The 19,393-nt window shown below is 40.6% G+C and overlaps 2 protein-coding genes across 7 annotated transcripts; one reads left to right on the forward strand and one right to left on the reverse strand.

Moving 5' to 3' along the window:
* The first annotated feature begins 417 nt into the window (after positions 1 to 417).
* Positions 418 to 5,204, forward strand: LOC135503238 (uncharacterized). Of its 2 annotated transcripts, none has more exons than XM_064796834.1 (8): positions 418 to 522; positions 1,190 to 1,304; positions 1,595 to 1,762; positions 2,049 to 2,123; positions 2,348 to 2,567; positions 2,745 to 2,950; positions 3,045 to 3,205; positions 3,436 to 5,204. In XM_064796834.1, exons 1-8 carry the CDS (start codon positions 496 to 498, stop codon positions 3,700 to 3,702), a joined length of 1,239 nt encoding a protein of 412 aa, XP_064652904.1. In that variant the 5' UTR covers positions 418 to 495; the 3' UTR covers positions 3,703 to 5,204. The 2 variants fall into 2 exon arrangements, with proteins under 2 accessions (XP_064652904.1, XP_064652823.1); XM_064796753.1 differs by lacking the exon at positions 418 to 522 and adding an exon at positions 670 to 763.
* Positions 5,205 to 5,961: 757 nt separating this feature from the next.
* Positions 5,962 to 19,016, reverse strand: LOC135494516 (uncharacterized). Of its 5 annotated transcripts, none has more exons than XM_064782581.1 (13): positions 18,897 to 19,016; positions 18,035 to 18,266; positions 17,620 to 17,718; positions 16,916 to 16,968; positions 16,556 to 16,719; positions 15,792 to 15,988; positions 15,450 to 15,646; positions 14,898 to 15,075; positions 14,301 to 14,459; positions 13,861 to 13,989; positions 12,737 to 13,613; positions 12,190 to 12,488; positions 11,644 to 11,742 (listed from the first exon to the last, which is right to left on the reverse strand). In XM_064782581.1, the coding sequence occupies exons 1-11, from the start codon at positions 18,897 to 18,899 to the stop codon at positions 13,348 to 13,350; spliced, it is 1,677 nt and encodes a 558-aa protein (XP_064638651.1). In that variant the 5' UTR covers positions 18,900 to 19,016; the 3' UTR covers positions 11,644 to 11,742; positions 12,190 to 12,488; positions 12,737 to 13,347. The 5 variants fall into 5 exon arrangements, with proteins under 5 accessions (XP_064638643.1, XP_064638635.1, XP_064638651.1 ...); XM_064782597.1 differs by having other exon boundaries at positions 18,035 to 18,175; positions 18,897 to 18,989; XM_064782588.1 differs by lacking the exon at positions 18,897 to 19,016 and adding an exon at positions 18,801 to 18,879.
* Positions 19,017 to 19,393: the final 377 nt, after the last annotated feature.

Raw genomic sequence — 19,393 nt, forward strand, 5'->3', positions numbered from 1 at the left:
AGCAGCATGAACAGATTCGGCCTGGCTGTGACTGTCTCATCTCTCTCTCAGCATGTTGGCAACACGGTGGAGCAGCACGAACAGATTCGGCCTGGCTGTGACTGTACGTCTCATCTCTCTCTCAGCATGTTGGCAACCCGCGGTGGAGCAGCCAGGACTTTCTCTCATGCAGAACGTGCCACTAAAAAGACATCTACACGTGTTTTTATATAATTTTACCTCTCGGAATTCCATTGATGATGTCATAACGTCATAATGGTGTTCCCGAAGCTATTTATAGATTATTAACCAGCCGCCACGACACATCCTTGAAGCACTCTTGATCCAGACTCGCCCCTGCAACCTTGGATCTAGGAGTATTGGATTTCTATGTTTTATACTTTGTGCACGTTAATTGACTGGTACTGGAGGCGTGATTGGTACAATACCAGCTGGCAACCTGCTTTCTCTTTTTCAAACGTTTTATATACCTGATTTATACTTGCAGTCATCAAAATGACAACTGCATTTGATGCTAAGAAAGTGAGTTAAAGTAATGATAATTGCGGGTCGTCAACAGATGCCTGATAGATGCGGATCTGCCTTTTAGATTGCTCTAGCTTAATAGGTGGCCATTTCATACACTATCATCATACATGTGCATGCTGATGCATTGCATATGCTACTTATTGATAGTATGTATTTTTGTGCAGTTCTGGATGTCATGATCATGATAAACTTAAAATTGTAAATGGAGATGATCACAGCGTTACTACTATCCAAGGTGCTATGACGGACTGATTGTTGTCTCTGTACTCTGTACTGACTGTTGTCTGCGTAGTGACTTATGTCTCTGTACTCTAGTGACTTGTCTCTGTAGTGACTTGTCTCTGTAGTGACTTGTCTCTGTAGTGACTTGTCTCTGTAGTGACTTGTCTCTGTAGTGATTTGTCTCTGTAGTGACTTGTCTCTGTAGTGACTTGTCTCTGTAGTGACTTGTCTCTGTAGTGACTTGTCTCTGTAGTGATTTGTCTCTGTAGTGACTTGTCTGTGCGGGGACTTGTCTCTGTAGTGACTTGTCTCTGTAGTGACTTGTCTCTGTAGTGACTTGTCTGTGCGGGGACTTGTCTCTGCGATGACTTGTCTTTGTAGGGACGTTCATGATGGCGCTTTTCCTGACTAAAAAGCATTAATTTGTTATTCCTTTCAGTTTCTGGATTGGTTTGTGGCCTTCCGCGACCCTCGTGAGATATGGGAAAAACATCCCACCTTCCTTCTAGGAGAGTGCATGTTCTACCTCTTGGCTTTGCTCACTTTAGTTCATGGTAAGTTCAAATTGAAGTTGGGTTTATTCAGGACGTATTTTTGGATAAGACACATTGATTCTGCTGAGAACTGTGAGGTGTCAATCCCATTAAATATGTCTCACATCAAAATCTGATAAATTTCTAAAATGCAAATCCCAGGTCAGGTCAGGGCATGTCAACATCTGATACTAATAGGAAAAGGACAGGCTGAGAAGAAAGTGATACTGTTGTGTTCAGACAACGTACAATGCCAGTGTGTTTTTCTACACCTGAATGTTCTATAAAAGATGACTAATTCTTCATTTCAGCTCTGCGTCATGGAGGTCGTTTTGCCTACCTCTGGCTTGCCGTTGTGATGCACGGTCTTACAGTCGAGATGGTTAGCTACTGGGTACCAGACATCGATAACTTCTGGCATGCACAGACAATGATCATGTTCCTGGGGAAGAGGCTACCTCTTTATGTTGTCTGTGCATGTAAGTAATTGATTATGTTGTCGGAACTCTCCATGGAAGATTATTGAATAAGGATGCGTTGGGATCTGAAACAACTTGTGTGGAGAACCTCTCATCATGTTTGACTACATAAGTGACCAGGCTTCAGCAAGTGACAGATGTAAAATGTTGTTGAAAAACTTCATGATTCTTGCTGTTGTCCCCAGCACACCAAAAGGTCATCAAATCTTAGAACGTACTTTTCACCACTGCTTCAAAAAATGTCTGTTCTTTGGATTAATACTTGTGCAATGTTCTCATTTTCCAGATCCTGTATTCATCTACACAGCCTCGGTTGCAGTTTCCAAGTTGAGACTTCCGTCTTGGTCCGAACCCTTTGCAGGTGAGCTATATGGGTTGTTGAAGTAAAACCCCCAGCCGTAACAGTTGTCCCCCATGTACTACAGGACAGAATCAACGTCCCTTCCAGACACATTTTCCTTATGCGTTAGACGTATTTACCAAAACTTCTATGGCATACCAATTTATGTCAGCTCTGCAGTAATATGCACCAAGTTTTGGTGTTGGTTGTTTCTAAATATCATGAAATAAACATTCTATTTACAGTTGGTCTCAGTGTGGTGCTGTTGGATGTTCCATTCGATATCATTGGCATCAAGCATCTGTGGTGGACATGGCATGACACCGATCCAAACATCTTTGACAGACATTACTGGGTGCCTTGGACAAGCTACTACTTCCATGCCTCATTTGCCTGTAGCTTCACTATCCTCTTCCACGGGACGAGGTGGCTGCTAACGAAGAGGGAGAAATTTGAAGCATCGAGGTAATAATGATGGGCATGGTTTTGAATTTTCTGTACTTTGGAATCGTTGGAAGCTTTCAGGTGTATCACCAAAGAAACTGTGGTGCAGAGATAGGAAATTCAGTCAGTTATGTATCAAAAAGATAATTGTCCATGATTAGCATGTATATTGAAAGTTTATTTCTAATTCTCTTGCAGTTTCCCAGTGGAGATGACCTGTAACATTATCACTGGTGTGTTCTCAATGCCGATGGGTGTCCTCCAGTTTCTCCCCCTCTACCACCCTCTCCACGACATGCTCAAACTCCACACAGAAGTCTGTGTTCTCCTGCTCATTGGCATCTACATCGTCATGGTCTGGTCAGGTGATCGTAGCCCTGATAGCAGTGCCAGGACTAACAGAGGTTGGTATTGGCTGAAAAATGACTTCAGCTTCACAGGCTTGTGGTAGTGATTGAAATAGTGACAAATTCCATGAATGTTTACATCTGATTGCAGGCAACTGGTTGGATGAGATTGGTTGGGTTGTATTCCTCCACTATTCGTTTTACATCCTCCTCGTTTCCTTTGGTATGCCTGAGAAGATCCAGTCTGTTGGCCTCCATGAGATGACGGGACCATGTGGTGAAACTGAGTCAGTTAGGACAGCCTTCGGACAGGTGAGCTCACAGAATTACAATGTAGGCCTGCATATGAACAAAGACTGTAAATTGTGAAGTTTTCGTAAGTAATAGTATATAGTACATGATACCTCATGTACTATACACACATCCTGGCATTGTAGCATGCAGATCCTCGGTTATATATTGAAAGAGAAAGAAGATTACCTCTTATTCTGCACTCATGTTATGTGCCTTCAAAATACAATAATCTCCTCTTCCCTTTCCAGGTCCTCTCAAAGAAGAAGTATCTGTGCACCGAAAATTACGATGAGGGCTACTTTGATTTCAAATGTTTGAAAGCGCCGCCTGCCAACGGATTAGACTGGTATACAATCTGCGGAAACTCGTACCCAAACTATGAAGAGTATGTGATAGTTGTTATGGCATTCTGTTGTCTAGGTTTCTTTGTATATTGGCAAATGTTGGCCAATTCTGGCAACTTCCCTAAAATTGGGCATCCAGCAAAGACACATTATCATCACAAGAAAGAATAGGCACAGCAAAACATGGGACCAAACCAAATAACTTATATCATCTTTGATGCTGATTAAAATACATTCCGTTCAGCAGGGTGTTATTTCAATTGGCCAAAATTAACTAATATTCAACTCGGAGCTGCCAGTTGACAGTAAGTTTATGAATTTTTGTAAAGTAAATTTTTGCAATCTTCACTTCACTCTTTTGTGCTGAACGTGATTGTAATCTCTACTTATTTTAAGTTGTTATGTCTAAAAATATTCCTTAATCACAGTTTTCATGGATTAAACTGTTTGATATGTAGCTATTGTGACATTTTAAGACAAAGTATTATAACATTGAAGTATTGAAAACAATGGGTTCACCAAATATTTCTTTGGTGGATCACAAATGCTGTTGTTTTTTTCTCATACCGTATATTTGTGCCATATTTATCTAAAGCAAAAGCTTAATTCTATATCCGTACCAGCTAGAATTCTTGGTACCAGCGACCCAAATTGGACAGCAGAGATGTATTGCTCCTGCACAATGCATTCCATGATTCCAGCTTGTTTTTGGTATTATCAGTTCTGTAAGGATGCAGTGCTACCATCTTAGATTGGTTGATTTTCTTCTGTGTTAGAAATTTTGGTTTAGGTTTTTTTTCCAAGTTTTGCTTCAGATTTGCAGTTGATTTCGGTGAGGTTCGCAACTTGATTATAAAGTTGAAATAAAGATTATGTGTGTCTGTGATGCTATAGGATTTGAGCATTGATTTTATTTATCATTATAACTTGTGGCGTGGCAATATCTTCCTGCTATACTTTCGTTACTCTGCAATAAGTTTGGCTTTTATGGGGGAGGTTAATGTATGGAACCAAATGCTGATGAAGCCATTGCAACTGAAGTTTTATCATCTAATCAGGTCTGTTGCCACATTACCGGATAGGTGCCAAGACAGTGGTATGATGGTACTGAGAATCATGACCTCGGTTATCTAATATCTGTTAACTCAGACTCAAGGAGAAGCCTGTTTAACTAGGTTTTGCACTTCTCTAAGATGAAATCAGAACATTTTTCACAACCTATTTTGATGCACCTTGCTGTGCTACATCTTGCAGCTCATAGAAGTTTCCAACGCAAAGACTCCCAAGCTTTCGCTTGCCATTTGAACTTTGGTCGTAATGTACTTTCTAAAGGACCTGTAGCTTAATGGATGGATGTAGCAATGTTTCAAATTCTTCAAAATCCTAGTGTGTGTTTTACTAGTGTCCGATGTGTACACGTGTAACATCCAATATCACAAAGGTCACAGTGAATGTTGGACAATATGTAGTTGTACATCTTAAGGTCATATCAGTCCACATGTACGTGTATAGGTTTTAGTGTGTTATTTCAATTGTGTAATCTGTTTTCATTTTGATTTGTTTACTAAGATTGTGAAATCGATCATGCATTTATCACTGCTTCAATCAAATGGAATTTATACAAAACCATTAAGATGTAAATGATCATAGCAAATAAATACCATGTTTGATTAGACTTGGATTGAAGCAAGTTATTTTAGTAATCGGTTGTGAGGAACATTCCACCTTCACACTCCTGCCATCGTCATAGTTGGATCGCAAAACTCTTGAGTCCTTATACATGGCTTATGTTTTCATCAGTGGCCTCTCAAACATATACCATGTGACACACCAACATCAATGACACACTCCCACCCGACCCCCATCAACATGACCCAAACACATGTGGACAATGTCACATCCTTCCTCAAGGACATGCTGCTTACGGGTGAAATCACACAAAAAATGTATGATTACCTCTCCCCAACGGAACCCAAAACCCCGGAGTTCTACCTTCTGCCAACAATCCATAAAGGGACACTACCACCATCAGGTAGACCAATCATGTCCGCTAACGACTGCCCCACAGAACGCATCTCTCAATTAGCGGACCATTTCCTGCAACCATTGGTTAAGAACACACCCCATACATTAAGGACACAACCAATTTCCTACAATCTATGACAGCCCTAGGACAAATCCCACTGGGCACTCTGCTGGTGACATTGGATGTTACATCCCTCTACACAAACATACCCATATGGGAAGGTAAAAGAGCTAAATTAGTCCAACCCAGTGCAGCTACAAACACCACCAGGGACCCTCAACCTCGGTGGAACTGTCTCTCCCCGAGAACATGCACATACTGTCCCCGCCTGGACACGTCTGGTCAGATCATTACCCACATCACGGGCAAATCATATAACACAAAACAAGAATATAACTGTGGAAATCATTTTATTTCTATATTACACTACAAAAGCAGGCTAGACATAGACTATTGTCTGTAATAGCACCATTTTATCACAGTAGACAAAATGACTACCAACATACACATACGATTTTATCCCGGAATTTATACATATTAAAAGGGAGAATAGGCGAGTGAATTTGTATTGTCAGTCCTGGCAGCTGTCAGAATATCGTTGTTTACACTATGTTTCAGTTGGTTTTGGTTCCAAGAGGAGCTGATGCAATTTAAGTTATAACAAACAAACTTCAAACAAGGCTGGCGCCGTTGAAAGTCACGTGGTCATTGTTTTACTGACGTTAATGAAACGGCCAAGGCCATTGTGCTCACCTGTTGACATGAACACTATTGTCAGCTTGTAATGGGCTTATATGTTAGTACTGCACACTAACCGATGGCACCAGCATATAAGAATCTATAAGTAATAGTACATGGGACCGATACCTTATAAACTCGTCCCTAATCGTTCTAGACATCAAAGCAAACGCAGGCATCAGAGTGTAGAAAGGCTACAAACGAGCCTAGATCGAGATACCGTAAGCTAGCGCCGATTCTCATGTTATAAGTTCAGTTAGTTTCGTACAAGTTGATAGGGCCACTTTACGACCTATTGTTTATACCTTGGACACAATCAATTTCGGCGAAACACGACACGGCGACTGTTAAGGCATAACACTACCAAATTAGCCTATCACTTTCGGGATTAACAGCATTTTGGCGAAATTGTTTGCAAAACACACGGAAACGTCCAAAATAGCCCCAAATTTGGCCTTTTAAAATCAATGCCAACAAAACTGCTCAAAGTCAGTCAACGGCCACAATGTGAGACAAAACTATGTGTATCAAAGAACAAATAAAGCCTAACCTGGTAATAAATGATGCAACAATAAGCCCGTAAAAGCAGATCGCAGGTCGTTGAGAGCTGGATTTCTGCACAAAAATAGTAGCACTCAGTAGACCACGTGACTAACAAATGTGCATGAAGGCCCACAGGCCGTCACATTCCACAACTGTGGTATACAAAGGAAATCTATTCTTTTATTTTTAATTTAAGAGGAGACTTGGCAGTAAATTTCTGACAAGCCCTGCACTGGAATCTGGTGTTTAGATCACAGTCTCTACAACCAAGTCTGAACGCATAGGATCACATGCAAACATAACTGTCAAACCACTGGCAACTTTGGCACACAAATCGTAAACAAGAGTCCACAATTAGCACTGGATACTGACCATCAATGCCCTCTGGGCAGCAACGAGTCTAATGAGTCTTGTGAGTTCATTGACAAAGATCCCAAGGACGAATACGAGTTGTGAAATCCAGACTGAATCGGAGATCGGCATGTTGGTGTACTCGTGGCATTCCCCTCTGTCTCCTTGTAAAGATATTTGTAATGATATACATGTGCATGCCAAGTGAAGATCAGGAAGAACAACAGCTGTAATCCAGCCAGGAGATAGAGGAAGTACTCCACATGTTGTTGGCTGTCATCAAAGTGATCGGGATACCATTTCGGTGCTGAAGAAGAAAACATCCATAGTAAGAAAATCTCATCTTACTTTTGGAATGACTAAAGATTATATTCCCTTTAGTATTCAGTGAGTGGGAGTTCTACTCCAACAAGATGGAATGCTTGCTAAGCGCAGGACTGGTTCACTTGTCAGAATGCGTTTCCCATTAATACTCGTGTGTGGAGAAACAACCTCCTGCAACTCCCAAATACATGACAGTGTAATCGACGAAACTCCAAGGGAGGAAACACTAAGCTATGTTTTAAACTACCAAATTAGGTTTGGGTTTCGACTCACCTGCAGCATTTATTATGACAAGTAAAACTTGAGCCAGGTAGCCACCTAAAGCTCGTAAACAGAACCCGAGTCCAATCACTAATCCTTGTAGATTTGGTGGGCTCTCCAAGTACATAAACTGGTAACCTAGAAATAGAATAAATGGAATGAATTGGCACGATTTATCTACAAGGATGTCCTCAATAATCCACCAGCCCAAGATTTTAGTTAAAAAAAAGGATGTCAGACCAGGGCAACTGCAAGGCAGACCAAGGAACAAGGTAATAGTAAATGGTAATGAGCAAAGAGGAGGCAGACTCTCGTTGCCGGTACCCGAGGATTGCAGCCGGGGGACAATTCATTGGGAGGGACAGTACATATGACTGTCTCCACTCGACTGGTTGCAACAAATGTCCCAAGGGTGACCATTAATTATAACATGCACTCAACGATTTCGCTCAATAACAGAATATGGACATGATAACGATAACTTACTTGTGATAATAACGAATATTTCGCCCAAACTCAGGAACACAAACTGTGGAACTTGCCAGAAGATTGAGAAACATGTACTGCTACAGTGTGCAAAGTAATGATGACGGACAGTTTCTACAACACCACACGCAACGGCCGATGCACATCCAAACAGCAAACCAGCCCCTGGAAGATGAAATGAGACTTCAGTGACAACAGTTGCTGGTGTGGCACGGCAAGTGAAAACGTTTCATTCAAAAATTGCTCTTGTTACATGTATTACCAGAGGATTATTAGAAGGTAGAATGGTCATTGGGGAAAAGCCTTTAAGTAGGGGGTTCAAACAGTCATTATTGATCAGATGTGACCAAATCACCTGTGCCGTACATATGAGTGGCAATATTACAGGCCTGCAAGGACATGTTTTCTCAAGATCACTCAGTCATACTGTGCCATATTCTGAAGACTTTGTTTCAATGTGATACGTACCCATTCTTTTCAATAAGGGCACATTTCTAGCCCTGCTGGCGAGACAAGGGGTAATCAGGAAGTGGATGAGTGGCAGGACCATGATAATCGTAATAGGATCAAAACTCCTCGTGATTTGTATAGGAATCGTGGCACTCTCAATGTGGTAATTCATCACCTGTCCTTGAAGGAAGAATATGCTTCCAAGTTCCAGCTAAAGAAGAAATGGATGGAACACAAGTTTTAGAAGTAGCCTTTACCAATGTGTGCGAATTTTTTATCTGATTATATGCAACAAAGGGGTTTAAAGAATATTCAATGCTCGATACTTTTAGAGATTTGTTAATTTCTTCTTCATACTCGCAACCTACCGAATATATAATCTGGAACATGATCAGACTTGATGTCACTAATATTATTCTGAAAATATGTGCCAGTATTTCATCCTCAGTATTTTGTTGGTGCTGCTGGCTGGACCCAGTATTCGTGAACATCGCCGTACTTTTACGTCGAATATATCTGATGAAAAAGGTGCATTTTCGGAAGAAGGAGTGACTAAGATTTCTCAGATTTCCGCCTGAAAGATGAAAGCACATCTTAGTGCCTCATTTTGCCAATCTTAAGAAACATGGTTATACTCTTTCTCAGAGGACATTGTCACCTTTGGTCTGCATGGCCTCCAAACAATAGCTTGTCTGACTTTTGGTGTTTGAAAGAGTTCTGGTGTTCCTTAGGCACCTTCTCCATAGAGCTATACCCTATACTACACTATACGCGAACAATGGCTTCACAAAGGGTGCATGACCATGAAACTATTGTTCGCGTATAGTATAGTATAGTATAGTATAGGGTATAGCTCTATGGAATAGGTGCCTTAGATAGGCAACATGGATAGTTTCATCTTTTAAATCTACTTTAAGCTCAACATGTCAAGATCAACACTGCCACATCTTTTGTGATATTTCAACACTGATTGTCAAAGAACATGCCTGTACAAGGTATGTTTATGAATTGCCTGTGTGTGACATTTCAGGGTAAAGGTACAATGAACATTGGCCCACAAATCATTAAGAAGGTGGAAATTGTGTAACATTTCAAGTCAAGATGTAATTAATTCCAGGAACTAGGTATACAACTGTGATAATTTCATGGTTCTCAAGCGCCCTACCATCTGGAGTAGTCCTGATGTACCATCTCTTCCCTACGATAATAAAGAAGACACCAAGGAAAAGGGTTACAGTCTGAATGATGCCAAGGTAGTAAGCTGGCTTGTGGCGTCCGTGCTTTTTGGAGTCCTTTTGTGTGCTTTCCGCTATAGCAGTAATGATGAATGCAATCAAGCTGCCGATGTTCGTAACCCAGTAATACCTGAAATAGTATGAAGGAATTACTCATGGCTGTCACCAAAGTATAGTTGTATAGTTCCTGTATAGATGACAATACCTAATGCATCAGATAACCTTCAAAATCATACTGGCAAATGTTAGCATCCATTTAATTTTCTGATGTATCACAGGACTGTTTGCATCAATGATATGTGATGAAACATGTGATTCCATAGTGTTTTTTAAACAATATTTTATATTACTTCAACAAACACTGAACATCAAACTCAAGAACTGATATATCATGAAGACGATGCCTCTCAAATGTTGACTTCATCCAACTCTAATTCAAGACTGAATCACCCAGTGAAATTTGGGAAATTTCCAGTTGCCTTACCCCCTGAAAAACCTTTCAACAGCCTTCACATTGTCTTTCTGGTCGGTATGCTGGCAAACTTGCCGACAGCCGACAGTCAAAGCATTGACTCGATGGAAACCAAGACCGATGGCCATTAGGGTCAAACCAGTGAATATTAGGCCATAGTCACCCGCCGTCTGAAATGAAGGCACAATGTATTTTAAAACTAGTTCAAATGGATATATATTGGTATCGCTTTGAGTGAAAATGGTGAGACAGTTACCTAAATCTAGTTTTTCTGTAGGGAATCTAAATCAAAAACACGATGTTAAGGACCTGGAGAATTCACCCATTGTCCATCTGATGGGATTCTTGCAGGCCTTCCCATCTTCCCGATCGCTTCATGACACTTTTTCATTAAGTCTTGAGATGCAATAGATTGGAAAGTCCACAATGATTTTTCCACAGATCAAGGCAGAATTCTACTGTTCAGTACTCATATACAGTACACTGTATGTCAACTGATAATCACTTCTATGACATACGTGAAGTACCATCTCACCTAGTTTTCAACATCAACAAGCAAAAGTAAAGTCAACTGGAAGTAAAGTTTGTTTATCATAGTGTCACTCCTAATGAAAGGACCAGCCAGGTTTTGGCTGATGAGACACTCTTTACTTCCAAACTCCTATCTCAAATGCCAGGTACCTGACGAGAGTGTACTGGAATCTCTCCACAATGTGAAAGAGAATACAACTTTACTTACCAAGAGCACCTTGGGGAGTTCGTCATTAATGGCCATCAAAATAAGGAGGAAAACAGACCCTAAATAAAATAACCAGTTGTTACATTTTCACACCAAACTGTAAAGAGATCAATTCAACGTATGGTGTTGATGAGGCTTATAAAGTCATAATCGGTAATTGGATCAAAATTGAGAAATTTCATATTGTCAGCAATTGCTCAAACTACTAGGCCTGGCGACTTTCTACCCAATTTGGTCTGATGGGTCACAACTATGAGGGAAGAGTGAATATCAAATTGTATCACAATGCACCAAGTGACAGCATGAAGACACACCTCCTAAAAGTTAGTGGAGTGCCAATGAAACTATCCATACCAGACACATCTCCATTTAGGACACCAATTTTAATCTCAAATTAACCTTTAGTTTATAACCTTGGCAATAAGGACAGCCATCTATCTTAAGAGTGGGGTTCTACAGTAGAAGACAGCCAACACATTCTGCTTACCAACAGCCTCTATGAGAAATCCTATAAGTGTGCAGACGTATCTACTGATCATGGAGTCACCAATCATACCACCAATTAATGGAAGGAAGTCGGCGGTCCCTGGAAAACAAATCATTCCCATTAATTCAGCTATTAGAATGGAAATACCACATTGGACATACTAATCAATGAATGTCTTCAGACTGGTCAGATCAGATATGTGCTGCTGAGTCCCTTCCTGGGATCATCAGATCCCTGCAAGACAGAGTTGGGCGCAATGGACTAGGCACAGAAGGGTGGTTTTCACTTCCATTCCACAAGTCAAATAGGAGCACTTCTCTCCTTTTATACCATTTACCATTTATACCATTTACATGTAGCTACTGCTGCTGAAACTTTGAAATGAATTACCAATTCTTCTTTTGGTTCCAATACTTAGATGTTGTCCTGTGATCGGATATTCAATTATTTTGATTCCTGGTACTAAAAACCTCTAAAACTTTCACTGGTTGTTATAATACAATGTATTTGATAAAGGATTACCCACCCCTCCACTCAAATACTTACCAGTGAAGACCAAGTATGTCTTTACAGAAGTCTGAGTATCATTGACGGCAACCACATTCGCAAAGAAGTCAGCCATATTTGATGTCACAATGTAGAATGTGATTCTCTCGAGCGCTATGGCCAGCATGAGACACACCAAACCCGGGGAAACATTTTTCTGTTGATAAGAGTTGGACCTCCGATAAAGGAGATGCCCTCTCTCGGGCGAACTTGAGACTGCTGATCTGTCCATCTGAAATTTTCAATATCACGTTCAGCTGAAACAAAGATGTGCGCCGAGGGATACCATCTTCGAATACCTTAAAAAATAATGGAAATTAGTCTAGAAAGATGCTGCTTAGTAACTCTCTTGTCCCACAATTTGATTTCTAGGTAAAATGAACAGCCATGTGATGAGGTTCTAAACGCGCACGCCTTAACTTTACATATGAATATAACTCATTGGTTACGAGTTAGGTCTGGTGAGCCAAAGCTGGCTGTAGAACACCAGCAAAGACCGAGTAGGCTCCGCAATATGTTTGGCCCGATATCAAGGATATGGACTTACCACTTTTCATGATCTACAATCCAACCATTATTGCATCATACATAAGGAAAGTAATCAACACAGTTGATTTCCAAGCATCTCACATGACCATATGTATATCAAGAAAAGAAGTCAAGTGAGTGGGAATTCCCAACCAGGAAGTCAAAGTGCAGACAGAGGTGCCATCTCTTGAAATTTTTGTACACTAATTTGATAATATCAGTCAGTGAACAATAGCATCTGCAATCATATGATACATTTATTGTTTTGATGATTCACTTTTTTAAAGCAAGATGATTACAATACACATACATCAATAGCACCAGTTTGTTATTAAGAAAAATAATACATTTTACTTTCTGAATTTCAATCATCAAGCTAAATTGTCCTGCCATTGACTGTTTGATGAAGCATGTCAAAGAACTAATTTTCTTCTGTCAGAGCCATAATTAATCCAATGGCAACACCGGAGACCACATCATAAAATTGTCCGTTGCTTTTCATTATATAATACTGTCTCGTTGATATGCCGCGGCCCTAAATGCTAAAACCAGGTCACACTCAAGTAAAGGATCCAATCTGCAGCCTGAATGTCCATGAATTGCTATGTTGATGATCCATCTTTAATGCTCTTATGATTCTGACGCAGCTGATGAGTCAATGGAGTTGACTGATGCCGACTCAATTGATGTGAACGTATCGTACATCTCAGACTGCACTGCTCCCCTTAGAAGTGGTGAACGAACTGAACTTTCCTCAGTTTCCTTGTACAAGTACTTGTAGGGATAGTGGTATGCATACCAAGCGAATATAAAGAAGAAGAGCAGCTGCAATCCAGCCAAAAGGAAGAGGAACTTCCAAACCTCTCCTTCATCAAAGTCACTTGGATACCAGGATTCTGAAATAATTCAAATATGTTAATAGATTCTTTATCCATACCTCTCAAAAAACCTTTCAAAAACTACTAATGCAGGCTGGGGTCACTAAAACTTTCCAGCTAAACAGGTCAAAAGGGACAAGGAAGCTTCATGACAAGGTTGAGAGCTTGATCCCCCTTGTTCATTTGTTAAGCCGAGATTAAAACCACTCACCCTAGTCATTCTGTGAAGACAATTAACCACTGACAGATTATAAAATTCACTTACCCTGCACAGCATCTACTATCAAAACTATGATTCTGGCCATATATGATCCGAAACCAAACAGACAGAACGCCATCCCCAGGAAAAGGCCTTCCATATCTGGCGGGCTCTCACAGTAACTAAACACAAAATCTAGAAAGAAGTCAACATACTGAAAAGAAACTGACAAGAACATCCAAAACTGAAACAGAACTAACCGAACAGAAATAGACTTGTCAAAGCCAGTGTACCTGATGACCAAGTTCGAACATATATATCCGACTTAAAAAGGAAATTGTGGGAAGTTTTCATATACCTTTCTCGCCTTGATAAGATATGTCACAACAATTGTAACAGTATAGATAATCCGACCAACCTCAGCAGGATTTACAATTAAATTATGTCACACGTAATGGAGTGCAACTGCATACCATCAAATGGGGGAAGTACAGACCCTCACTTACTTGCAATTCTGGCAAATATTTCAGCCAGACTTAGAAAGACAAACTGTGGAACTTGCAAGAAGATTGAGAAGCATGGTTGGCTACAGGACTGATTAACGCGGACAGCCTCTACGATACCACATGTCAAGGCTGATGCCAATCCGAACAGCAAGCCAAGGCCTGAAATGCGAATAATGGTCTTCAAGGTCATATTATTAAAGACGGGTCTTTCACAGTCAAACCCTCTTTTTAAGATATTTTCGCAAATAAGCATGTAGGTAATGCTAGAGAAAATGTTCTGCCTCGAACATATCTTGATTTCAATGTCATTGTTGCCATGTTTTCACGAAGGCATTGCATCCAGCTAGGCCTTTGTCATTCTCAGCCAAGAGGCAGTTGATTAGCCAGCATATGTAATACCTAATAAACACAAATGTCACACATCTTGAATGACTTTTGCCTATCTCTGTGTGCAATAGGCTTAATTACTCTAGACCTGTTGATTGGGTTTGAGTACACGATATAGGACAACTAGTAAGACACCTGCACTACAGGACATTTAAATTTGAGCTCTATTTCAAAACCCTAAACTGTAAAGAAACATCCACATCCACTTACCCATTTGCTTCAGCAAAGGAATAGCCAGGAACGGTGTTATCAGGAAGTGGATTACTGGCAGAACCAAAACGATTGTGAAAGCTTCGAAACCCAATAGGAGTTGAAGCGGGATGGTTTCATTCTTAATTGTATAATCCATTTTTTTGCCCTGGTTGAAAAATATGTCTCCGGTTTCCAACTGCAAAATAAACAAGAACAATGGTTTCTTAAAAATGCACGGATCACTTTTGGATTGACAATGGCCAACCGATGATAATATGTGAAGCATAAAATCTTGTAGATGGCATATTACATAATATAATAATGACATCTGTTGTGGTGAGGTGCGTCATTTTCACAATTGCCCGACCGTTGGTAACACCATGATGTCTTTCAAGGATTTTACATGATATGACGTCATTTTGCCAAAACAGCCGACGTAAATTTTTGGGGCCAAGACGCTCGTCCCTTGAACGGCTGATCTGTATTTCATGTGTCAACATCAAAGGGCAAAAGTGCCACCTGTTGAAGGAAAATTAAGGAAGCAGGGCAGGTTGCAAAATTAACACTTACGAAGTAAATGATCCCGAACATGATCAGACCTGACGTCACTAACAGGTTTTTGAATACATGAGTCGACACTTCATCTTCATCCTTCCGTTCTGACAGCTGACTTGACAGGCTGAAATTGGCACGATTCTGCCGAAAGCATCTACACATGAACCTGATTTTTCTGAAGAATGATCGACTGAGTTTCCTCAGATTTTCGACTGGAAAAAAAATTCATAAATCATGGCATCGTGGCTTTAGGTAGCTACACGTAATTTGAATTTACAGACGGCAAGGGCCTTTGTTCGGACCATGAAGAAGCCAATATATTATATACTAATGACGAAAGCCAAAATTGTCACTTACCATTGGGTGTTGTTCTGATGAACCATCTCTTCCCCACAATTATGAAAAAGGCCCCAAGGAAAACAGTAACTGTCTGGACAATAGCGAGATATTGAAGGTAGTATACTGGCTCTTGTTTGGATTCTTTTTGGCTGATTTCTGTCACAGAAAGGATGATTTGTGCTATCAAGGCCCCAACATTCGTCACCCAATAATACCTAAAAGATATATTGAACTAAAAATGTATAGCATGTTTGCTTAATCCTTTCCCTGCTGGGCATAATTACACCCCCCCCCCCCCCCCCCCTAGGCTGAGCCATCGTCTGCTATGACATCATCCACCAGGCGGGAAACCCTGATAACCTATACTTTCTGTTAGCTCTGTTCAAGCAGATTATTATCGTAGCATTAGATGGCAGAGCGATCAGTCCACTGTTAAAGCTTTATAAACATGGGACCGCTGGAAACCGGCCATCAATCATAATTCGGGGAGGGTCTGAAACCACCAAATTTCGGCAGTCATGCATCGGAAGGGTTTAACCAAGCGTTGGGATGGATAAGGGGTCTGAAAACTCTTGGCAATAGACATCACAAATACATGTATAGAATATAGAAGCCAACAGTTCTCAGTTTTAGCAAGTATCAAAAACCTTTGGTCTATCGATCAAGATACAAATTTGACTACTTACAAGGGTCCCCCCTTGACAAGAATAACGAATGCTTACAACCAACGCTCGCATTAGATTCATGACATAAAAGGCATCTAAAGTGAACGTTATTCTTACCCTCTAAAGAATTTTTCTACAGCTTTCAAATTTTTTGTCTGATCTGTTTGCTTGCCTAGTTGCTTGCAACCAAGAGCGAGGATGTTCGTTCGATGGAAGCCTTGGCCGATGGCCATCAGGGTCAATCCAGCGGACACCATACCATATTCAAGTTCTCTGGTGGTCTGAAATATCAAAGACATATAGATTTTGTCATTTCTCTTGCGAGATTCAATGATATTTTTACTGAACGATTCAAAGATCTGTACAAATCATGTCTTGCTTGCAATAGAGAACAAACAATATTCCTTTTTACGTCAACAAGGACTAAATTGATTTAAAGTGAAATTTTTTTTGTTCATGATAGGATATGGTACTAACCAATTTTGTAGTATCATCAATTATTATCGACAATACAAGTAGAAAAATTGATCCTGCAAATTAAAAACACAAAATCATATGATAGAAACAACCCTCTCGAATATCAATAAGCCCTGGTATACAATACACGTATGAAAACCTGGCCAAAATTACAGACTTAACAATTCATTTCAATGCATTCACTGTCATGTCCGGTATTGTCGTATTTCCACAGGTTATAAAAGTAAGAAGCTGAATTTGCCTTCTAACGTCCGGATCCTTTATTCTAACACTGCTTCACAAAATTATACACACCAAAGTCATAATTGATAAAATAGTTCGTCGGGATGACGATTCGTGATTAGAAATACTCGGGACTCTCTCTATCTCTCTCTCTCTCTGCCGAGAGCGTGCGGACAGCTGTTTTGTATCCACGTGCAGCTTTGTCTGCACCAATCAGGGGGCAACGTTGATGCGTCTCCATCCAATGAGGAGCCGCATCAATGCTGACGTAATTGATCACGCTGGGGAGAATGGAGGATTAAAAGTAGACCGTGGGAATTTTCCACGATTATCCACCGGTATCTTATCTAAACCCAAATCCAATAATCCCGCACACTTAATTCCAAGAATTACACATTACAGTGCTACTCATAAGAAAGGTTTTACAATTACTATACAAAAGTATTACAAAGAAAATGCTTTTCATAAATCAGCACTCTTACCTACAGCCTCTATGAGAAATCCTATCAGTGTACAGACGTATCTGCTGATCATGAGGTCACCCAGCATGCCACCAAGTAACGGGAAAAAATAGCTTGAACCTGGAGAAGAGGAGTTGTATTCAATCACCTGAATCACAGTACACCACATTCAAAAAATTACAGGCCCGAGCTGCAACTGCACAACACTCATATATTTGTTCTTCTTTTAACATCTCTGCCGAGCTAGGTGCTGCTCTTGGGTGGAAACCCAATCAGGTCAAGAGGCCTAGCCCAAGGACCTAGAGATTAAAAGATAGTCATAGTGGTCCAGAGAGTCAAATCTACAACCTCCTGATCATGATCATGAGGCCAATGCTCTGCCCACTTTCGCCACTAATCTCCTGATCACATGAAGTGAACTCAAACATGTACTTACCACTGAACACCAAATATGCAGTTACATCCACATCGCTTTCATTCACTTTCACCACCTTTACAAAGAAGTTGGTCATGTTGCCTGTCACAATGTAGAAAGTGATCCTCTCAAGTGCTATCGCCACCATAAGACACACCAAGCCTGGGATGACAGAATTTTGTTGAGAGTTGAACATTCTTTGATATACATTCCCACCATTATCGCGTGAATTTGAACCTCCGGGTCTTTCCATCTGAAAAGGTGAAATTTGCATGAAGCCCCATGGCATCACAGGCACACCTGTCTTGTAAGCTTGCCTCCCCAACCCATGAAGCCCCATGGCATCACAGGCACACCTGTCTTGTAAGCTTGCCTCCCCAACCCAGTTTTCTTATATTACTTTTACAGGCACCATGCTCAAGGTCACAAACATTTCTACAGCAAAACAATATCTGATTTTATCAACAACCGCAGTCAGTTCCTACAGGAATGGCATGTATTTTCCTTTCAAGTGATTGGTCTCCATGGCCATGTTCAGTGAAAAAATCCCTGGACAGCGTCTATACACCTAATAAAGCCAAAACCTTGGTAAAATCAAGCTCAGCTTGGGAATAAGGTTTATTTAGGAATTGGCTTGTGGACTCATGAACAACACAGACAAAATCCATTGATTTCCGTGATCATATTGAGAAATCAATTAACTTCTCAAATTACCAAGACACCCAATGCATGAAATAAGCACCTCCTCATTTCCAAAACTTTCCAACATTGTATTGACCGTACAAACCCTGCTTTGAGTAAAATCAAATTCCAGATGCGCCGTTTTTTTCAGTGAGCATGACTATAGAGACCCCTCAAAAGGGACTGTGCCTACACTTCTTACCATGTCCTGTGGCCGTGGCTTAATAAAAGTGAAAGATGAATCATCGTGGGTATCTTGGGCTCAGGTCAATGGTGTTTACTATTTGCTTTATCACACCACTTCTCACCTCGAATTCCCGAAGCTGGGATTCCCAACTTTCTTTGTCCTGAACAGTAGAGCCATCTCTAGGCCCTTGACAACAATATTCAAGAGATCAGAATATTGATGTTTACAAAGCTCTCCATTCCCACTCGTAACTGACATCACCTTAGTGAATCAATTCGCAAGATAACTGCAAATAAGGCAGGGCATCCAACTTGCCAAGCAGGTCTCTCCTGGGAAATGACAAGTTATTCAGTAAAGTTAAGAAAACTGCATTGTTGGGAGCCTTTCAGTGAAATATACAAATGTAGTCGTTCATCTGGGAATATGGCTCCTCCAGGCAGGACTTGCATCAATGGCAATCTGGGGAACTGATTCTCCAGAGTGGACATGAGCCCTTACATTGAGAATCAGGA

The sequence above is a fragment of the Lineus longissimus genome, chromosome 1, assembly GCF_910592395.1.
Source record: "Lineus longissimus chromosome 1, tnLinLong1.2, whole genome shotgun sequence".
Lineage (NCBI taxonomy): Eukaryota > Metazoa > Nemertea > Pilidiophora > Heteronemertea > Lineidae > Lineus > Lineus longissimus.